Source organism: Symsagittifera roscoffensis, chromosome 1 (assembly GCF_963678635.1).
Source record: "Symsagittifera roscoffensis chromosome 1, txSymRosc1.1, whole genome shotgun sequence".
NCBI lineage: Eukaryota > Metazoa > Xenacoelomorpha > Acoela > Convolutidae > Symsagittifera > Symsagittifera roscoffensis.
Genome location: NC_087062.1, coordinates 6,917,235 through 6,940,065, shown reverse-complemented (window position 1 = coordinate 6,940,065; position 22,831 = coordinate 6,917,235). Strand labels below are relative to the sequence as shown.

The window sequence follows — 22,831 nt, the reverse complement described above, 5'->3', positions numbered from 1 at the left end:
TTATGCAACAAGACTGAAAAAGTCAAATGAAAATTATTATATACGTTCTAAAACGCTATACAACTACTTTAGTCAAATTGTGGACTTCGAAAATCAAGATTATCACAGCCTGAAAATATCTATAACAAACACGTATTGGAAATTCTTCAACAGAAGTTTTGCAGAAAACAACTTGTGTATGTCGAGAATTCTTTGCTGGTGTGGAAACTGCAACCCCACCGGGAAAAATTACAAACTTATAATCGAGGGTTCAAAACCCATGGAGAAATCCTAAAAACTACCCTTCTACTATTACCACTACTACTACTACTACATAAAAAAGCTACTACCACATAAAATTGGATGAGAAGCTAACCTGAAAAGAATCTGGAAAACGACAAGGTTGATAACAAAACTACCATTCCGAGATAGATGGAATTGGAAATGTAAATTACGAACGTTTTTGCTCATATGTGCATCATCAGGTTTAGAAGTATTTAAAAACTTATAAAATGATCCACGATCATAAAAATATCCTAAGACATTGGCTATACAAAATAACAAATTTTCAACCTATCAGAACTTTGCGCCAAAACTACATCATGATTATCTCATCAGACTTAAGTTTCTGAGACATTCTCTTAATTTTATCTTTATTTAAATTAAATTAATTTTAAATTAAATTAAAATTAAATCCAATTTTTCGATGTCTCATTTTCCAGTTTCGAAACAGGTCAGTTTTTTACTTCGAAGTTTATTGGTATTCCTATAACCGAAATTTCGTTTTCGGAACTAAAAATTAAGGGTCAGTTGCCTGCTCCTGTACTCATCGCGCGTGTTTATTCTCGTCTCTCCTCCCAGATGTGAAGTTTTTCTAAGGTCATTAGCTTGAAGTTGGTGTTGCGTGGTCTGTAACATCTCAGGACAATCCCGCGCTCGTGCCCTCATTTCCACACTGCCTTAGATGTTGTCATACGGGCAAAACCTCTTTTCGTTGTTCGTCAATTCTACTTTGCTGAAACAATTTTCTTTCAAGTTCCCCGATCTGGATCTGATATTTCTTCTGGATTCGATACTTATTCTGGACTCGATACTTCTTCTGAACTCGATACTTCTTGTGGTCCCGATACTCCTTTTAGACTCGATACTTCTACTTGACTCGATACTTTTTCGGGAAACAATACTTCTTCTAGACACGATTTTTATTCTGGGTCAGATACTTCTTCTGGATTCGATACTTCTTCTGGACCAGATATGTTTTCAGGTCCTGAGTGATACATCTCATGGACCCTAGATTTCTTCTAGACCTGAAGTTTTCTGTTGACTTAACATTTCCGGATTCAATAACTCTTCTGGACTCGATACTTCTTCTGGACCTGATATTTCTTGTAAACTTGATACTTCTTCTGGACTCGATGATTCTTCTGGGCTCGAATTTTTTCTGAACTCGATATTTTTCTGGACTCAATACTCCTTTTGGACCCAAAACGTCTATTGGACTCGATACTTTTTCTGAACATGATCTTTATTCTGGACTTGATACTTCTTCTGGACTCGATATTTCTTCTGGACTTGATACTTCTTCTGGAATCGATACTTCTCCTAGACTCGATACTTCTTCTGGACCTGGTATTTTTTATGGACTCGATACTTCTTTCAGACTCAAAACATATTCTGTACTGGATACTTCTGGACTTGATACTTATGGTGGACCTGATATTTATTCTGGACTTGATACTCTGGACTCGATACTTCTTATGGATTCGATACTTCTCTGGCCTCGATTATTTTCGTGGACTCGATACTCCTTCTTCATTTGATACTTCTTCTGGACTTGATACTTCTTCTGGTCTCAATATTTCTTCTGGACTCGCTACTTCTGGAATCGATACTTCTTTTGGACTTGATAATTCGTCTCGACTCGATAGTTCTGGACTCAACGTATCATCTGTTCTCGATACTTCTTCCAGACCTGATACGTCTTCTGGAACCGATACTTCTGGATCCGATACTTTTTCTGGACCCGATACTTCTCTTAGACTTGATACTTCTTCTGGACCTGGTATTTCTTCTGGACTCGATACTTCTTTCAGACTCAAAACATCTTCTGTACTCGATACTTCTAGACTTGATACTTATGGTGGACCTGATATTTATTCTGGACTTGATACTTCTTCTCGACTCGATACATCTTCCGAACACAACACTAGACCTATTAATTCCTCTAGAACTGACACTTCTTCTAGATCTGATACTTCTTCTGGGCTCGATACTTCTGGACTCAATTTATCTTCTGGACTCGATACTTCTTCTAGACCTGATACTTCTTCTGATCTTGATATTTCTTCTGGACTCGACGATTCTTCTGGGCCCGAATTTTTTTTTTCTCAACTCGATATTTTTCAGGACTCAATACTTCTTCTGGACCCAAAACGTCTATTGGACTCGATACTTTTTCTGAACATGATATTTTTTGTGGACTCGATCCTTCTTCTGGACCCGATAATTCTTCTTCTGGACCCAATAATTTTTCTGGACGGATATTTCTGCTGGACCCAATACCTCATCTGGACCCAATACATCTTCTGGACCCGATACTTCTCCTAGACTCGATACTTCTTCTGGACCTGGTATTTCTTCTGGACTCGACACTTCTTTCAGACTCAAAACATCTTCTGTACTCGATACTTCTAGACTTGATACTTATGGTGGACCTGATATTTATTCTGGATTTGATACTTCTTCTGGACTCGATACATCTTCCGGACACAATACGTCTTCTAGGCCTGTTACTTCCTCTAAAACTGACACTTTTTCTAGATCTGATACTTCTTCTGGGCTCGATACTTCTGGACTCAATTCATCTTCTGGACTCGATACTTCTTCTGGACCTTATATTTCTTCTGGGCTCGATACTTCTTCTGGACTCGATACTTTTTCTGGATTCGAAATTTTTCTGGACTCGATTTTTTCCTGTACCCAATACATTTTCTGGACCTGATACTTCTTCTAGACCTGACACTTCTTCTATTCCTGATGATTCTTCTGGACTCGATACTTCTGAAATCAATGCTTCTTCTGGTTTCGAAACTTCTTCTGGACCTTACATTTCTTCTGGACTTGATACTTCTTCTGGAATCGATACTTCTCCTAGACTCGATAATTCTTCTGGACCCGGTATTTCTTACGGACTCGATACTTCTTTCAGACTCAAAACATATTCTGTACTCGATACTTCTAGACTTGATACTTATGGTGGACCTGCTTTTATTCTGGACTTGATACTTCTTCTGGATTCGATATTTCTTCTGGACTCGATACTTCTCTGGCCTCGATTATTTTCGTGGACTCGATACTTCTTCTTCATTTGTTACTTCTTCTGGACTTGATACTTCTTCTGGTCTCAATATTTCTTCTGGACTCGCTACTTCTGGATTCGATACTTCTTTTGGACTTGATACTCCGTCTGGACTCGATACTTCTGGACTCAACGTATCTTCTGTGCTCGATACTTCTTGCAGACCTGATACGTCTTCTGGAACCGATACTTCTTCTCGATCCGACACTTTTTCTGGACCCGATACTTCTCCTAGACTCGATACTTCTTCTGGACCTGGTATTTCTTCTGGACTCGATAATTCTTTCAGACTCAAAACATCTTCTGTACTCGATACTTCTAGACTTGATACTTATGGTGGACCTGATATTTATTCTGGACTTAATACTTCTTCTGGACTCGATATTTCTTCTGGACTTGATACTTCTTCTGGAATCGATACTTCTCCTAGACCCGATACGTCTTCTGGACCTGGTATTTCTTATGGACTCGAAACTTCTTTCAGACTCAAAACATCTTCTGTACTCGATACTTCTAGACTTGATACTTATGGTGGACCTGATATTTATTCTGGATTTGATACTTCTTCTGGACTCGATATTTCTTCTGGACTTGATACTTCTTCTGGAATCGATACTTCTCCTAGACCCGATACGTCTTCTGGACCTGGTATTTCTTATGGACTCGAAACTTCTTTCAGACTCAAAACATCTTCTGTACTCGATACTTCTAGACTTGATACTTATGGTGGACCTGATATTTATTCTGGACTTAATACTTCTTCTGGACTCGATATTTCTTCTGGACTTGATACTTCTTCTGGAATCGATACTTCTCCTAGACCCGATACGTCTTCTGGACCTGGTATTTCTTATGGACTCGAAACTTCTTTCAGACTCAAAACATCTTCTGTACTCAATACTTCTAGACTTGATACTTATGGTGGACCTGATATTTATTCTAGATCTGATACTTCTTCTGGGCTCGATACTTCTGGACTCAATTCATCTTCTGGACTCGATACTTCTTCTGGTTCTTATATTTCTTCTGGGCTCGATACTTCTTCTGGACTCGATACTTTTTCTGGATTCGAAATTTTTCTGGACTCGATTTTTTCCTGTACCCAATACATTTTCTGGACCTGATACTTCTTCTAGACCTGACACTTCTTCTATTCCTGATGATTCTTCTGGACTCGATACTTCTGAAATCAATGCTTCTTCTGGTTTCGAAACTTTTTCTGGACCTTACATTTCTTCTGGACTTGATACTTCTTCTGGAATCGATACTTCTCCTAGACTCGATAATTCTTCTGGACCCGGTATTTCTTACGGACTCGATACTTCTTTCAGACTCAAAACATATTCTGTACTCGATACTTCTAGACTTGATACTTATGGTGGACCTGATTTTATTCTGGACTTGATACTTCTTCTGGATTCGATATTTCTTCTGGACTCGATACTTCTCTGGCCTCGATTTTTTTCGTGGACTCGATACTTCTTCTTCATTTGTTACTTCTTCTGGACTTGATACTTCTTCTGGTCTCAATATTTCTTCTGGACTCGCTACTTCTGGATTGGATACTTCTTTTGGACTTGATACTCCGTCTGGACTCGATACTTCTGGACTCAACGTATCTTCTGTGCTCGATACTTCTTGCAGACCTGATACGTCTTCTGGAACCGATACTTCTTCTGGATCCGACACTTTTTCTGGACCCGATACTTCTCCTAGACTCGATACTTCTTCTGGACCTGGTATTTCTTCTGGACTCGATAATTCTTTCAGACTCAAAACATCTTCTGTACTCGATACTTCTAGACTTGATACTTATGGTGGACCTGATATTTATTCTGGACTTAATACTTCTTCTGGACTCGATATTTCTTCTGGACTTGATACTTCTTCTGGAATCGATACTTCTCCTAGACCCGATACGTCTTCTGGACCTGGCATTTCTTATGGACTCAAAACTTCTTTCAGACTCAAAACATATTCTGTACTCGATACTTCTAGACTTGATACTTATGGTGGACCTGATATTTATTCTGGACTTGATACTTCTTCTGGACTCGATATTTCTTCTGGACTCGATACTTCTCTGGCCTCGATTATTTTCGTGGACTCGACACTTCTTCTTCATTTGATACTTCTTCTGGACTTGATACTTCTTCTGGTCTCAATATTTCTTCTGGACTCGCTACTTCTGGATTCGATACTTCTTTTGGACTTGATACTTCGTCTCAACTCGATACTTTTGGACTCAACGTATCTTCTGTGCTCGATACTTCTTGCAGACCTGATACGTCTACTGGAACCGATAATTCTTCTGGATCCGATACTTTTTCTGGACCCGATACTTCTCCTAGACTCGATACTTCTTCTGGACCTGGTATTTCTTCTGGACTCGACACTTCTTTCAGACTCAAAACATCTTTTGTACTCGATACTTCAAGACTTGATACTTATGGTGGACCTGATATTTATTCTGGATTTGATACTTCTTCTGGACTCGATACATCTTCCGGACACAATACGTCTTCCAGGCCTGTTACTTCCTCTAGAACTGACACTTCTTCTGGGCTTGATACTTCTGGACTCAATTCATCTTCTGGACTCGATACTTCTTCTGGACCTGATATTTTATCTGGGCTCGATACTACTTCTGGACTCGATACTTCTTCTGGATTCGAAATTTTTCTGGACTCGATTTTTCTCCTGTACCCAATACATTTTCTGGACCTGATACTTCTTCTAGACCTGACACTTCTTCTATTCCTGATGATTCTTCTGGATTCCATACTTCTGAAATCAATGCTTCTTCTGGTTTCGAAACTTCTTCTGGACCTTAAATTTCTTCTGGAGGGTTCAGCTTCAAACCCATACTTTCAACTTCTGGTATTTTTTCCATTCTTGAGCTAAAAAATCTAGTCCACGACTCCACACTCGAAGTAATTTTCACATCGCGGATGGCTCGGACATTTTCCAGTGATTCATATGACCCAACGTGGTGACTGCTACATTGACTTTGTTCCCTGTGAGAGCTTCCACTTTTATCTCAAGATCAGATTCCGATCATTCGGAGCAATCCGTTCAGTTTTTTGATAAATTTTTAACCCACATTAACTTCTCGCGAGGACATGGCGACTTTAGATACAAACAAGCGCCGCTGACTGCACATACTTCAACCTCCAGATCCTTCGGTCTGCCGAAGCGCGTCGCTGCCTCCATCAACTACTAGGAAGACTCTTTCCAGTGTCTTTTTCTATAGTATCCGATTGTGGCTTGATGTTCATCATTTCTCTCATGAGATCTAGATCTATTAAGCTTGCATCCAACCCTGTGAACAAATTTGTTTACGAGGAAACAAGTCTAGTACCCAGATACAACGTCAGGAGCGAATACATATCGTCAGGAGCGAATCTAGCATTTTCTCGTGGCAGATATTTTGAAACTTTTATATAAAAAATGGGCAAAAAAAGTTTTATGCCAAAACTAGACATCTTCAAATAGTACCAAAAAGGGAACCTTTTGAGTCGGCCTTTGAATCAGTGAAAGACGAACCCCCCCCCCCACACCCACAATTCCTCCTGAATCCTACCCTGGCTAGAGTAATGATACAACTTAGACATGCAATTTTTTCAATCTAATTACTGTGCATTTTACAGCAAACTGGAATTTCCAGCAATTTCCAACGACCTTCTTCAATTCTGGTTGCCAAATGTTTACCAAAGGGTCCCCCTTTGGTATAATTTTACGACATCTATTTTTGGCTGACCATCCTCAAAATTTTTTGGTCAAAAAAGTCCAAAAAAACCTGAAAACTCCTTTTTTTGGCCTGAGCTTGGAAAATTAAATTAGTCGATGTAAAAAAAGGTCGACAAAATTTTTAAATTTTTGCATAAAACCGCCCCCTAGAAAAATTTCTGCGCACACAACTGTGTGGCTGCATATCTATAGTCTGCAAAACAAATCTGATATAATTTATAATTAAAGTACATTAACAGAAAAAGCCAAATTACCGAGCATATGAACAACTTCTCAATTGATTACATTCTCAGGAGTTTTAAGCTCTCAAAACTAAGATTAAAAATCATTTTTAGCCAGCTATGACATCCACTTTGGACTAATTGACTATGTCCGTTACAATAAAAAAAATTTGAAAACTCAACGAAAGTATTGATTTAGAAAACATAAGCTTCATCCTTATTGGCGCGGTCTTAAGATCAATTTGATCGCTCTTAACGAAGTATTGAAATAAATATATGTTTTTTTTCTAGGCGAGGGCGACCAAATTGACCTTCTAAAGCACTAAAAATTTAACCACAAATTTTTCTTATTATTTTCAAAATTGTCTGTTTTTTTTTAGGTCAGCTGCTGACAACTCTATGGAAGATGAAAAACAGAAGAAGGAAGATAATTTAAAAACACATCAACAACAGTGAAATAGAGACAACTAGAAATGAACCTAACTATTGATACTTATTTATTTGTGAGTTGATGTTAAACCTTTTTACTTGAACTTAAAATTAGGTTTTAGAATGAATAAATTTAATTTCTTTTAATCTGGTTACTATCAAAAAAAGTCAATCAAGTCCTATGAAACTTAAAACAAAATATACTCCGGCACATAAGACAATTTTGATGAAAATCAGTTACTTTGGAAAGTGTAAAAGAAGTTGATTGTTTGAAACGGGGTATAGAAAATTACGAAAAAGCAAATTAGACAATCATAAAATAACTGAATTTAAACAATAAAGCAAGGATAGCCAGTTACTGTGCAAGTAGAACAGAACGTTCCGGCCACAGTTTTAAACAATACAAAATTTTTTTCTCAAAGTAGTTTCGTTTTTTCTGCTTGATGTGGTAGAAAAATCTGAACGAAAAAAAAATAACTGGAGGGTCATAGTAAAATAGGTCAATTGGAAAACAGTTTTTGAAAAAAAATATTGTAGAAAAATGAAAAAAAAAAAATGATTTTTTTTTTTGAATTTTCAAGTTTTTGATTCCCAAATTGCGCTAAAAACTCCAAAAACTACCTTTACTTGAGTAAAAATCAGCTATTGCAAAGCTACACAGCTCATTCGCTCGAAATTAGACCTTAATAATTAGTTCGAAACTAGGTTTTTCTCGACACTGTGAAATTTTTTTTTGAAATTCTCAAATGTTATTCGAATCACGACTAGAAGTGCTTTAATATGACATATCACTCAAGCCTGTCCAATATTTTTTCGTGGTAGCCAATTGTAGGTGGAAAACAAAATAAATTTAGGTGGAAGCAAAAAAAAAACAAAAAAAACATACCAGAATAAAAAGTTCCTCCCAATTTTCAATGTTCGGAACAATAACTGAAATTAAACGATACCACTAACATTTCGGACAACCAGAAAAAAACTGGGCCAACAAAAATTTTTGTTTAGAAGTAAACTTACTTAAAAAACAAATGAGTCTATTATTACAAAACCAATCACATAAATAACTCTAAATTTCCTAAAAATTATCAATCAAATTTTGTATTAACATGTAAAAGTATAAATATAAAATAAGAGTATGAATCATTAATCGTAAGTATACCTTTTCAAATACATGAAACAAAATTAGGACATTTGACCACCTGATTTGCGGTTTCATAACCATTGATTACTCATCCAAAATTTAATTTTGGTCAGAAAAAATTTTTCACGCAATTTGCAGTTATCGTCTAAATCCAATTATTTTTGAATCGTCTAATATCTAAGCCCCCGTTTGAAAACTTTGCGATTTCCTGTCCTTGTGCTCATGATAAGGGAATTTTTGATTTCATCGCCCAATCCCTAAATATTTATTGGGGCTTAGTAAAAAAAAAGAAGAGATTTTGAGCCACGTTTTTGAAAAATTTCTAAAGATGCTCTTACAAAAGGGTTAACTATCTATTTGTTATGTTTTTATTTTTAATTTTAATATTAATATTTTTCAAGCCATTTTCTCAGGTTGCCTTAGAGCAGTTACTTAACAATTAGTTTTTTGGCAACCACCCGGGATGACCAAAAATACTAGTCATACAATTTCCATGAATGGAAAAATGCTAGTCATACACTTTCCATACAATTTCATACGTACAGAAAATTGCATGAAAGGTCTATGATTAGTATTTTTCACAAATGGAAATTGTATGACTAGCATTTTTCCATAAACCAAAAATATTGATTTTTAGCATTTTAATTTCTCAAAATTTTTTGGCGGTGTTCGTAACCGAACACAAATGACAAACCTTGATTACTCAAATGTAGTAACCAACGGTTCGGCTGTCTCGCATTAAAATGCATTGCCAACAGCCTGATATGTGTTACTTCTGTCTCAGACAAATAATATAACGAAAGTAATGAACTTTTAAGTTTTGGCAATAATTTTCAAAGATGATTATTTCTAAAACTTGAATTTTTAAATTACCAGACATTGATCAAGGCATTTAAAAACATGTCATACAAAAGAAAGAGGAGTATTAAACGTTTTTGAAAAAAAATATGAAGAGAAAAGGAAAAAAAAATCCAATATTAGTATATCCAGGACTACGTTATACACACAAAAAATTAAATTTTGCATGCAAATTTTTTTTTCAAAAAATGTTTGTTCGAATACGAAAATCAATTTGCGGTTGAAAAAAAAACACAAAAAAATTTGGGGGCAATTTCAAAAGTACTTCGAAAATTTTTGTCGTCGTCATCAAAAATTGCTAGTCATACAATTTCCATATATGGAAATTGTATGACGAGTGTTTTTTTTCAGAAAACAAAAATAAAAAAAGTCGAAGTTTTCAGTCGTAGCAGCCCAAAAAACGCTTAAATGTTTTGCCAGCAATTGAATTCATTGTTCAAAGCTTTTTTTTTTCACAAAAAATTAAAAAAGAAAATTCTAATCATATAAATTCCATATATGGAAATTGTATGGTTAGCATTTTTTTCATACCATTTTTTTTTCGTTTATTTAATGAAGAGATAACAATTTCGATACCAAAACAACTATAAAATACCTTTGAAATTCGATTAAACTCATTAAGCTAAAATGTATGACTTTTGTATGACTAACAATTTTCCATAGATTAAGTGTATGAAATTGTATGATTAGCATTTTCGGTCTATGGAGGTCAACACGGGCAGATTATGATTTTTTTACTAAGTAACTGATTTGAGCTTAGGTCCAAACTTTGGGTCGAGAAAGTTTTATTTTCGACGCTGTGTTGTTTGCGTGTCTGTGCGCCTCAATCTCCACGGATTGTAAAAATATCGCGTTTCAAACAATTTAATTCGAGCATTTTATCGGCAAAATAACTCAGTAACAATGATACTCAATTTATCGCTAAGAATGATATTTTTAACAAACTTTTGCATTGTTAACATCGGTAACATCGGCCACAAAAAACTGCATAACTCAAAGCAAGCTGCAAAAATGGCCAGTATTTGTCCTTGAGACAAATTGGTCTTTTTAAAGGTCAGCCTTAATCAAGGCTGAACCAAATTAGAGCGAAAAGACGGTTAAAATAGGTTTTGGGGGGATCGAACCTGGTTACGGAATATCCCATCAAGTTCGGTGCATATTCGAGTTCTAGAAAAGAAATGACCTAGTTGCGATTCGAACCGGCGCCGAACCCGCCGGGACTCACCATGTATACACTTGGCTACTGTCCCTATATGCATTTATATTTTGGTTCAGTTTTTTATGCATTTATGATATTGTTTTATATTTGCGCTGCAACATCCTCCACCCCTAAACAAGGAAGAACGGGAGCAAGCTTTACGGTCGGGCGGGTCAGTTCGCTCGTAACGGTCTTTATCCGTCCTTGCCTTAGTGCAGTCTTAGGATACGTGCGAGTGGATAATGTCCACGTGGAGTGTCAGGCTCTATGACCCAAACCAAGTCGCCGGCTTTCAACTTAACTGACTGAGGTTGTGCCACTTTGCCCTCCTATTGAGGGAAGGAACGTATTCCCGCATCCACCGTGTCCATATTGCGTTAGCGTATGATTGCGCTCTGGCGAACCGCTTTTTATGGTCGAAGTTTTCTTCGAAACTTAGCGACGGAAAACTCGCTGCGTGTTGACCAAAGATAAAATGATTCGGGGTCAACGCCTCTAGATCTAGCGGATCGGAACTAACGGCTGTTATCGGTCTAGCGTTGAATGATTGCTCAACAAGGCACAGCGTGGTTCTTAGAACCTCCTCAGTTACTCTTCTGTTGCCTAAGATGTCATACAAAACGCGCTTGACACTCCAAACTAATCGCTCCCAGGAGCCACCATGGTGCCGTGCGCTGGCTGGATTTATTTTCCACTTGATCCCTTTCTGAACAAAAACAGCTGGTGCGAGCTTGTTCCAACTCTCAATGCAAGCTAAGAGCTCTTTCTGAGCGCCAACAAAGTTCGTTATGTTGTCGGACATGATGGTAGTCGGAGTACCGCGACATGCAATAAACCTCTCTACGCCCATCACACAAGAGCTTGTGTCGAGCGAGGGGACCACTTCAATATGCACCGCTCTAGTGGTGAGACAGGTGAACAAAAAACCCACATCTTTTCCGTACTTCTCCGGATTGGAACTAGGAACGGCCCAAAGTAGTCGACACCTGTGTTAGTGAAAGGGGTTGCTTGTAACCCAGTCTTTCAAGGGGCAGATCAGCCATAATATGAGTTACTGTTTGCGCTTTGTGTTTTCGGCAAGCAACGCAAGTATTTTCAATGTTTCGCAGCAACCATCGCAAATTTAACACAACGTACTTCAAATTAACCACCGCACGTATGTAATCCAAGCCTTGATGGAAATTCCAAACGTGCAAGTGCTGAACCAATAACCGAACAACCGCGTAACGTGCATCAAGTATAATCGGATGCCTGCTATCGAAATCGGAATTAACCAAGCGGCTGATGCGCCCAGTCGGGCGAAGGATGCCAGCTGGTCCAATGAACGGCGAATACTTGGCGATCCGACTATTCCTTGTAAAAACTTTACCGGATCTTAGTAGTTTTAGCTCACTAGGGAATGTCTCACCCTGGGATAGGTAAATGAGCTTCTGTTCAGCAATATCCATTTCAGACGGGTCTGTAATTTCTAATATACTTGACCGGAAATGTTTATGGGATGGCAGCCATCTTAACAAAAATGCTACTGCGCGTTTGTATTTTACAATTGAATTGAATCTCTCCCATTTTCCGAAGGGACGATTTTTTTCTGTCAAAACATCGACGACGAAATTTGACGAATTTTCCAGACAAATGTCGATATCACATGATGGTCCTTTGAGTCTAATTTTATCAACAACACTTGTATCGGGCTTGAACGGCCAATCAGTTGTTCTCAATATACTAGGGCCATTAACCCAGCTGCTTTCCTTGAGGGCTTCCGAAGAAATCCCTCGTGTACCGGTATCAGCTGGGTTATCACCGCTAAGTATTTAATGCCACTGATAAGTGGTGGTAGACTCCAGAATCTCACCAGTGCGATTAACAACAAAAACGGGAGTGAAGCCACTGGAGAACAGTGGTACTATCTGTCCACATGAAAATATCCGTAACTTTGAAAGTGAGACCTTTCAAAATTTCTTCTTTTAAGCGGGTTGCAAGAAGAGCCGCTTGAAGCTCTAACTTTGGAATAGAAAGCGCTTTCATAGGCGCGACGCGGGCTTTGCCAAACACAAAGGCTAATTTGGTCTGATGGGAGCTAACAAGTCGCGCACGAAGGAAAGCGACGGCACCGAAAACATCCTGCGAATTATCACCGAACATGTGAAGTTCTATTCGGTCGAAAGGTTCAGTGAAATAGCTGCGATGTATTGTCAGCGAACCTAGCAAATGAAGACCTGAGTGCCACTCAAGGAATTGCTTTTTGATTTCCTCTGGCAGATCATCGTCCCATTTTTGACGCCAGATTCGCCAGATATCTTTTAATACGGATCACGGTATACGGAGCCACTAACCCAATTGGATCGAAAACAGAGTAAACAAAACTCAACACGGTACGCTGAGTGATTGCTTTGCCTAGTGGATGATCAACCCCTCTACTAACGACAATGGTATCTTTTACGTGATCCCACTTAAGACCGGGAACATGCGACGACTGGTCTGGACTCGCACAAACATCTTTAACAGAGGAATTGGACTCACGGTTGTCCGGATCAAGAGCGGTTGTTACGTCCGGCATGTTGCTGACAAATTTTGTCAGACGAAATCCCTCTAGTTTAAGCAACGAGATTAAATCTCTACCTAATTTCAAGGCGTCATCCCTGTTTTGAAAAGAATCCAGTTAATCATCCATATAAAATTTGTGGACAACAGCCAAAGCAGCTTCGGGGTACTCAGCTTGATTATCCGATGCAGTCTTCTGCAAATCAAAATTCGCACAAGTCGGCGAGTCACGAGCAGCAAAAATGTGACGCGTTTATTGGTGAACTACCACACTTGATGTGGGGTCCTCCTGCCACAAAAAAACGAAGAGAAGGTTGATTTTCTTCACGGACTCCAACCTTTAACAACATCCCTTCAATGTCAGCTGAAACGGCGTATTTATACTGACGGAATCTTAAAAGTACAAAAATGAGGTTTTGAAGGAGATCCCGGCCAACCAACAGAGATTTGTTCAAGGAAGCTCCATGACACTTCGATGCCCCATTGAGGACTCGGCGCACCTTACCGGGTTTATTCGGGTTCAACACCGGGTGATGCGGGAGATACCACTCACGATCGGCTCGTGATTTGGGATTGTGTGCCTTAACGGTTATGACATATCCTTTTTGTATATCTTCTCTAACTGTTTCGGCGCATTTTTCACGGAGCGACGGATCCTTATCTGGCCTCTTTTCCAAGGACTTTAATTGAGCTAAGGAGGAAAAATAGTTATTCGGTAAAGTACTTTCCTTATCGTTCCAAAGCATTGGTACAACGTACCTCTCACTATCGTGAAAAGTGTCATTTTTCAAAATGGACAAAGCGCGTTTGTCGGCGGCGGAACGGGCATCTACCTGCTTGAAGGCTTCAAATGACTCCAACTCATACCAAGTCTTAATTTGCTCCACAAGAGACATGTACTCATCGGGTCTTATGGCATGATAGAAATCCTGTCCATTATTTATTTCGACGTCCTCATACTTAAAATGTATAGGTTTGATTGGAGCCAACTGCGGGTATTTTTCCTGTGATTCAGGAAAACTTGCTATCCGATCCAATGCGAATATGACCCTTAACATAAGCTCGAAAAGAAAACGAAAATTCACTATTTTTCGTTTCGGCGGAAACTTGAAAACTTACTTGATGATTTTACATCAAGCTCGTGGAATTGAATCCATTTATGGTGAGGTTAACGGGAATGCCAACCAAATGGAGGCGTTTTACGAGATCGGCGGATACCCATGAGTGCGTAGAAGCACTATCGCAAAGAGCTAGGGCATTAGTAATCGTCGCATCCGAAGAGATGGCGAGTGATGCAACTGGCAGGAGGCCTTTAGTTGACTTCTGGCTATGAATATCGCCGACGGCAACGTTAGTCGATACATGTTTAGTGTTTGCGTTACCTGACGCCGGGGAACTTTTAGCATCCTTAGGAGGAAACATTTTCTCCGCTCCATGTAAGAGTACGTTGTGCGTGCTTTCACAATTTGGCTTGGGGCACTTTCTGGCCGTGCTACAATTACGAAAACATTGATTGCTCTGTAAACACGCAAAGCAAAGTTTTTGTTCGGCTACATGTTTCGCTCGCTGCGTAGCGTTTTTCTGTTTGAATACGGCGCAATTCCAAAGAGCGTGTTGACCTTTACATACAGAACATGGAGGGTACTTTGGTTTTTCCTTAGTCTTATTACTTACATTTGCGTTACTAGCAAACACTTTCGTACCCACTTTTTGCTTAACTGGTTCTTCACACTTACCCTTAGAATTGATCGTTTTTAGCCTCCCATGACCCTCCGCCTTTTCTTTAAGCCATTCGTTGAAATCTAGCAGAGTTGGTCTATGCCATTGGCGTCTTACGGTTTGCATCGACCATGCCTCCTTAAGGTTCGGGGGAAGCTTACTCACAGCCTGATTCAGTAAGTTAACACTTTTCAGGTCGTCGTTAAAAGACAGAGACTTGAATACGGCAACAAGTCCAGAAATTGCAGAGGCAAATCCAATTACATTTTCCGAGTTATGCATTTTCAGCGGCGGAAATTTGCCCAACTTATCTAGATGAGCCCCTACTACAGCGTGCGGCTGCCCGAACTTTCTTTGAAGAGTTGCTAATGCGTCTTTATATAGTACTCCGCTATAGCTATACTCAGCGATTGCGGATTTTGCTTTACCCACTACGAGCGTTTTTAGATAGGTAAGCTTTTCATCGTCACTGAGTATCGCTGAATCGACCGTCGATATGAACTGCCCAAACCACTCATGCCAATTAAGTGGGTTGACATCGAACTGGGTCAGCTTCCACTCAGGGAGGTGATCTTTTCGGCTGTGCATGAATATATTAACCAACTCTCGTGTCGAAAGTGGACGCTCGACGTCTGTACCAGGTGAATTACCGGGAGTTGGCTCTGTGTAACTCGAAGAGTTACCGTGACAATCAGGAACGAACGGTTGATTAGCATGTGAAGAAATTTCAGGCTGTGTAAAGAACACAATCCCTCCACTTGTATAAGGAACGAAATTATTCGTAGGAACAATCGGAGTTACTGTGGAAAAAACAGTTGTCGAAGAAACGTAGTGTTGTTGAGCTGACATTAAAGGGGCAGCAACAGCTGGTCTCCACAAATTACTATACGAATTATAGTGGTCACTTGAAAAGTTATAACTACTAACGGGAACACCCATATGTTGTTGTGATGGGATTACAGGTGCTTGGTAGCCAGCTACTACTGATCCTGTAGTTTGATGACTTAAAGAAACCTGATTAATCGCTGTTGATGCAGGAACAAACGGTGCTACATCAGAAGGAACTTCTGCAGATGTTGGTGGAGCAAAATAATTTCAGAAGTTACCGGGACTACTGAACCTGTGTTTGGATTGCCTAGCACCGGATGAGTGGACAGAAAAGTTTGCGGAGGCAAATTATTAGAAACAGGTTGAATGACCTGCTGTAACCCTACTGGATTGTTAACGGAAACCTGCGATCGGACCAAATTCGACAAATTATGTTGTTGTCCCTGAATGTGGTTACTGTAATACAATCCCGGATCACTAGAAGCTGCCTGGCCATTAATCACTCCTGTAAAACTTGATGAGACCAAGTAATTTGTTGATGCAGGATAAGTTGCCTCAGGAGCTGTTGAACGAACGTGCTGCTCTTGATTGGGAACTACAACAGCATCAGGTTGATTGTGGTCGACGGATTCGACCCAGTGACGCGTACGATCTTTTTCGTCTATTGTTAGTTGTGGAGAGATTCGAGTTAAACCACTTTCCTCAGCATTCTCGCTGATTTCCGACAACTCATCTTCTAACTCAAGCCCTTTCAACTCAATTTCTGCCAGTTTTTTCCTGTGTTCTTCAGCCAATTCTTCCAACTCTAAACTGCTTTGTTGTTCTAAAACATATTGTTTCATCTTGTTTTGCTGCTCTTTCAGTCTTAATGATACCTTTGCCTGCCTCTCAAGTTCCTCTTGTTGTTTCTTTAAAATCATTAAGTCGCGTTTTTTCTAAGACGGAGCGGCGGTATAACGACTAGATTTCTGAGAACCCGATTGATGATGTCGGCTGCTTCGGTGTGACACCTTAGAGCGGGTATCTGTTTTATGCGACTGGGGTTTTTCACTTTTTTCAGAATGATGAGAAACTTTTGAGCTGCTATTTATGCTGTCCGGCTCTGTTACTGCCTCAAAACTTGTTTTATATGTGATAGCTTCCTGTGAAACTTTATCGTTGCTTTGAGTCAACTTATGAAGCCACATATCCTGTGCCGGTATCAATTCGTAGAGATTAGCACTTTTTGCAGCCATATCAATCAACTCATTATTTATCTCGACCGCTTGTTCTATAATGTTCCTACATTTTTCTATATAGGTATCAATTTTTGAGCAACGACTCTGACTCTCTATGTATTCTAAAATTATTTCATGGCATTTATAAAGTTCGTTTTCGAGATTGCTACGTTTCTCAAACAACTTCTTAATTTTCTTCTGAAACTTAACTTCCATGCTTGATAATTTCAGAAATAAACTACTCTCAGAAAATACTTTATTTTCACTCAAGTAAATCCACAAAACACTCTAATACATCAATAACTTACAAGGGGGAGTAACTTGAAGTTTTAATGCTTTAGATCTGTTGTGAATCGCTCTACGATTTTTAGGCGACAAACGGTTCCGCTTCTTCTTAGCTTTCAGTGTACTTAATTCAGCACTGTATCGTCTAAGTAACAACAGAGTCTTCAACTCAAAGGAACCGGGCTGGTGCAGCTCTTTATACTTTTCGATAAGTGTTTGGTCTTTGGCCTTTTGCTTTTGAGATAAAATCCTCAACTATGTTAAGAACGAGAATACCAGTCTTTTACAACTCTTTTTCTATATTGTCCGTACCTGTGCAACGACAGTATACAATAGCGGTAATATTCTCCTTGTATCTCAAAAGAAGGCTCTTAAGTTGGCCAGTACTCAAACTACGGTTGTTGTTACTGCGGTGCTTACTAATGGAGTTATTTATGGCGTCGTGCCAAATAACTAGATTTTTCCGATTCGACAAAAAGTGGTGCAGATAGTATTGGATAGTTTTCTGCGAGTCCCTGGCGTTAAAGTTAAAGCTTAAACCGGGCTTTGTGAAACAAGTCTTTTTCACGCTTTTTTGAGACGGTGCGGATAGTATACGGAGCGCGTGATCCAAGGAACTAGCTCCTAGAATGAGTACCATACACTCAAGAGACTTATGCGACGGCTACGTTACGCTAAAGTACCAATGGGGTGGGGAAATTAAGTAGGTCGGTTGAACTCCAACAACGCACACGGAGTAAACCTGAGGATGAAAGAATTCAACTTAACTCACTTAATATCACCTTACTTGACCACTTAACATTAGTGTCGCGCAACGAAGTCAATAATCGGACGGGCTGAAACGGCTTAGATTTACTTGAAGCGTACTGGCTTTCAGTTTCACCAATGTGGGTGGGGGATCAGGCAAATTGGTTAAGTTCCAACAACACACGCGGAAAAAACCTGGGTTATCAGCTGGGTTATCACCGCTAAGTATTTAATGCCACTGATAAGTGGTGGTAGACTCCAGAATCTCACCAGTGCGATTAACAACAAAAACGGGAGTGAAGCCACTGGAGAACAGTGGTACTATCTGTCCACATGAAAATATCCGTAACTTTGAAAGTGAGACCTTTCAAAATTTCTTCTTTTAAGCGGGTTGCAAGAAGAGCCGCTTGAAGCTCTAACTTTGGAATAGAAAGCGCTTTCATAGGCGCGACGCGGGCTTTGCCAAACACAAAGGCTAATTTGGTCTGATGGGAGCTAACAAGTCGCGCACGAAGGAAAGCGACGGCACCGAAAACATCCTGCGAATTATCACCGAACATGTGAAGTTCTATTCGGTCGAAAGGTTCAGTGAAATAGCTGCGATGTATTGTCAGCGAACCTAGCAAATGAAGACCTGAGTGCCACTCAAGGAATTGCTTTTTGATTTCCTCTGGCAGATCATCGTCCCATTTTTGACGCCAGATTCGCCAGATATCTTTTAATACGGATCACGGTATACGGAGCCACTAACCCAATTGGATCGAAAACAGAGTAAACAAAACTCAACACGGTACGCTGAGTGATTGCTTTGCCTAGTGGATGATCAACCCCTCTACTAACGACAATGGTATCTTTTACGTGATCCCACTTAAGACCGGGAACATGCGACGACTGGTCTGGACTCGCACAAACATCTTTAACAGAGGAATTGGACTCACGGTTGTCCGGATCAAGAGCGGTTGTTACGTCCGGCATGTTGCTGACAAATTTTGTCAGACGAAATCCCTCTAGTTTAAGCAACGAGATTAAATCTCTACCTAATTTCAAGGCGTCATCCCTGTTTTGAAAAGAATCCAGTTAATCATCCATATAAAATTTGTGGACAACAGCCAAAGCAGCTTCGGGGTACTCAGCTTGATTATCCGATGCAGTCTTCTGCAAATCAAAATTCGCACAAGTCGGCGAGTCACGAGCAGCAAAAATGTGACGCGTTTATTGGTGAACTACCACACTTGATGTGGGGTCCTCCTGCCACAAAAAAACGAAGAGAAGGTTGATTTTCTTCACGGACTCCAACCTTTAACAACATCCCTTCAATGTCAGCTGAAACGGCGTATTTATACTGACGGAATCTTAAAAGTACAAAAATGAGGTTTTGAAGGAGATCCCGGCCAACCAACAGAGATTTGTTCAAGGAAGCTCCATGACACTTCGATGCCCCATTGAGGACTCGGCGCACCTTACCGGGTTTATTCGGGTTCAACACCGGGTGATGCGGGAGATACCACTCACGATCGGCTCGTGATTTGGGATTGTGTGCCTTAACGGTTATGACATATCCTTTTTGTATATCTTCTCTAACTGTTTCGGCGCATTTTTCACGGAGCGACGGATCCTTATCTGGCCTCTTTTCCAAGGACTTTAATTGAGCTAAGGAGGAAAAATAGTTATTCGGTAAAGTACTTTCCTTATCGTTCCAAAGCATTGGTACAACGTACCTCTCACTATCGTGAAAAGTGTCATTTTTCAAAATGGACAAAGCGCGTTTGTCGGCGGCGGAACGGGCATCTACCTGCTTGAAGGCTTCAAATGACTCCAACTCATACCAAGTCTTAATTTGGTCCACAAGAGACATGTACTCATCGGGTCTTATGGCATGATAGAAATCCTGTCCATTATTTATTTCGACGTCCTCATACTTAAAATGTATAGGTTTGATTGGAGCCAACTGCGGGTATTTTTCCTGTAATTCAGGAAAACTTGCTATCCGATCCAATGCGAATATGACCCTTAACATAAGCTCGAAAAGAAAACGAAAATTCACTATTTTTCGTTTCGGCGGAAACTTGAAAACTTACTTGATGATTTTACATCAAGCTCGTGGAATTGAATCCATTTATGGTGAGGTTAACGGGAATGCCAACCAAATGGAGGCGTTTTACGAGATCGGTGGATACCCATGAGTGCGTAGAAGCACTATCGCAAAGAGCTAGGGCATTAGTAATCGTCGCATCCGAAGAGATGGCGAGTGATGCAACTGGCAGGAGGCCTTTAGTTGACTTCTGGCTATGAATATCGCCGACGGCAACGTTAGTCGATACATGTTTAGTGTTTGCGTTACCTGACGCCGGGGAACTTTTAGCATCCTTAGGAGGAAAAATTTTCTCCGCTCCATGTAAGAGTACGTTGTGCGTGCTTTCACAATTTGGCTTGGGGCACTTTCTGGCCGTGCTACAATTACGAAAACATTGATTGCTCTGTAAACACGCAAAGCAAAGTTTTTGATCGGCTACATGTTTCGCTCGCTGCGTAGCGTTTTTCTGTTTGAATACGGCGCAATTCCAAAGAGCGTGTTGACCTTTACATACAGAACATGGAGGGTACTTTGGTTTTTCCTTAGTCTTATTACTTACATTTGCGTTACTAGCAAACACTTTCGTACCCACTTTTTGCTTAACTGGTTCTTCACACTTACCCTTAGAATTGATCGTTTTTAGCCTCCCATGACCCTCCGCCTTTTCTTTAAGCCATTCGTTGAAATCTAGCAGAGTTGGTCTATGCCATTGGCGTCTTACGGTTTGCATCGACCATGCCTCCTTAAGGTTCGGGGGAAGCTTACTCACAGCCTGATTCAGTAAGTTAACACTTTTCAGGTCGTCGTTAAAAGACAGAGACTTGAATACGGCAACAAGTCCAGAAATTGCAGAGGCAAATCCAATTACATTTTCCGAGTTATGCATTTTCAGCGGCGGAAATTTGCCCAACTTATCTAGATGAGCCCCTACTACAGCGTGCGGCTGCCCGAACTTTCTTTGAAGAGTTGCTAATGCGTCTTTATATAGTACTCCGCTATAGCTATACTCAGCGATTGCGGATTTTGCTTTACCCACTACGAGCGTTTTTAGATAGGTAAGCTTTTCATCGTCACTGAGTATCGCTGAATCGACCGTCGATATGAACTGCCCAAACCACTCATGCCAATTAAGTGGGTTGCCATCGAACTGGGTGAGCTTCCACTCAGGGAGGTGATCTTTTCGGCTGTGCATGAATATATTAACCAACTCTCGTGTCGAAAGTGGACGCTCGACGTCTGTACCAGGTGAATTACCGGGAGTTGGCTCTGTGTAACTCGAAGAGTTACCGTGACAATCAGGAACGAACGGTTGATTAGCATGTGAAGAAATTTCAGGCTGTGTAAAGAACACAATCCCTCCACTTGTATAAGGAACGAAATTATTCGTAGGAACAATCGGAGTTACTGTGGAAAAAACAGTTGTCGAAGAAACGTAGTGTTGTTGAGCTGACATTAAAGGGGCAGCAACAGCTGGTCTCCACAAATTACTATACGAATTATAGTGGTCACTTGAAAAGTTATAACTACTAACGGGAACACCCATATGTTGTTGTGATGGGATTACAGGTGCTTGGTAGCCAGCTACTACTGATCCTGTAGTTTGATGACTTAAAGAAACCTGATTAATCGCTGTTGATGCAGGAACAAACGGTGCTACATCAGAAGGAACTTCTGCAGATGTTGGTGGAGCAAAATAATTTCAGAAGTTACCGGGACTACTGAACCTGTGTTTGGATTGCCTAGCACCGGATGAGTGGACAGAAAAGTTTGCGGAGGCAAATTATTAGAAACAGGTTGAATGACCTGCTGTAACCCTACTGGATTGTTAACGGAAACCTGCGATCGGACCAAATTCGACAAATTATGTTGTTGTCCCTGAATGTGGTTACTGTAATACAATCCCGGATCACTAGAAGCTGCCTGGCCATTAATCACTCCTGTAAAACTTGATGAGACCAAGTAATTTGTTGATGCAGGATAAGTTGCCTCAGGAGCTGTTGAACGAACGTGCTGCTCTTGATTGGGAACTACAACAGCATCAGGTTGATTGTGGTCGACGGATTCGACCCAGTGACGCGTACGATCTTTTTCGTCTATTGTTAGTTGTGGAGAGATTCGAGTTAAACCACTTTCCTCAGCATTCTCGCTGATTTCCGACAACTCATCTTCTAACTCAAGCCCTTTCAACTCAATTTCTGCCAGTTTTTTCCTGTGTTCTTCAGCCAATTCTTCCAACTCTAAACTGCTTTGTTGTTCTAAAACATATTGTTTCATCTTGTTTTGCTGCTCTTTCAGTCTTAATGATACCTTTGCCTGCCTCTCAAGTTCCTCTTGTTGTTTCTTTAAAATCATTAAGTCGCGTTTTTTCTAAGACGGAGCGGCGGTATAACGACTAGATTTCTGAGAACCCGATTGATGATGTCGGCTGCTTCGGTGTGACACCTTAGAGCGGGTATCTGTTTTATGCGACTGGGGTTTTTCACTTTTTT

The 22,831-nt window shown here is 40.1% G+C and overlaps 1 protein-coding gene across 1 annotated transcript in view; it reads left to right on the top strand.

Moving 5' to 3' along the window:
- LOC134854052 (monocarboxylate transporter 12-B-like) overlaps positions 1–7,815 on the top strand; it is a 28,035-nt gene extending 20,220 nt beyond the window's left edge. The window contains exon 11 of the mRNA XM_063870126.1: positions 7,689–7,815. Coding sequence (XP_063726196.1) covers positions 7,689–7,744 — 56 coding nt within the window. The 3' untranslated portion in view covers positions 7,745–7,815. The remainder of the gene's footprint in view (positions 1–7,688) is intronic.
- The last annotated feature ends 15,016 nt before the right edge of the window (positions 7,816–22,831 follow it).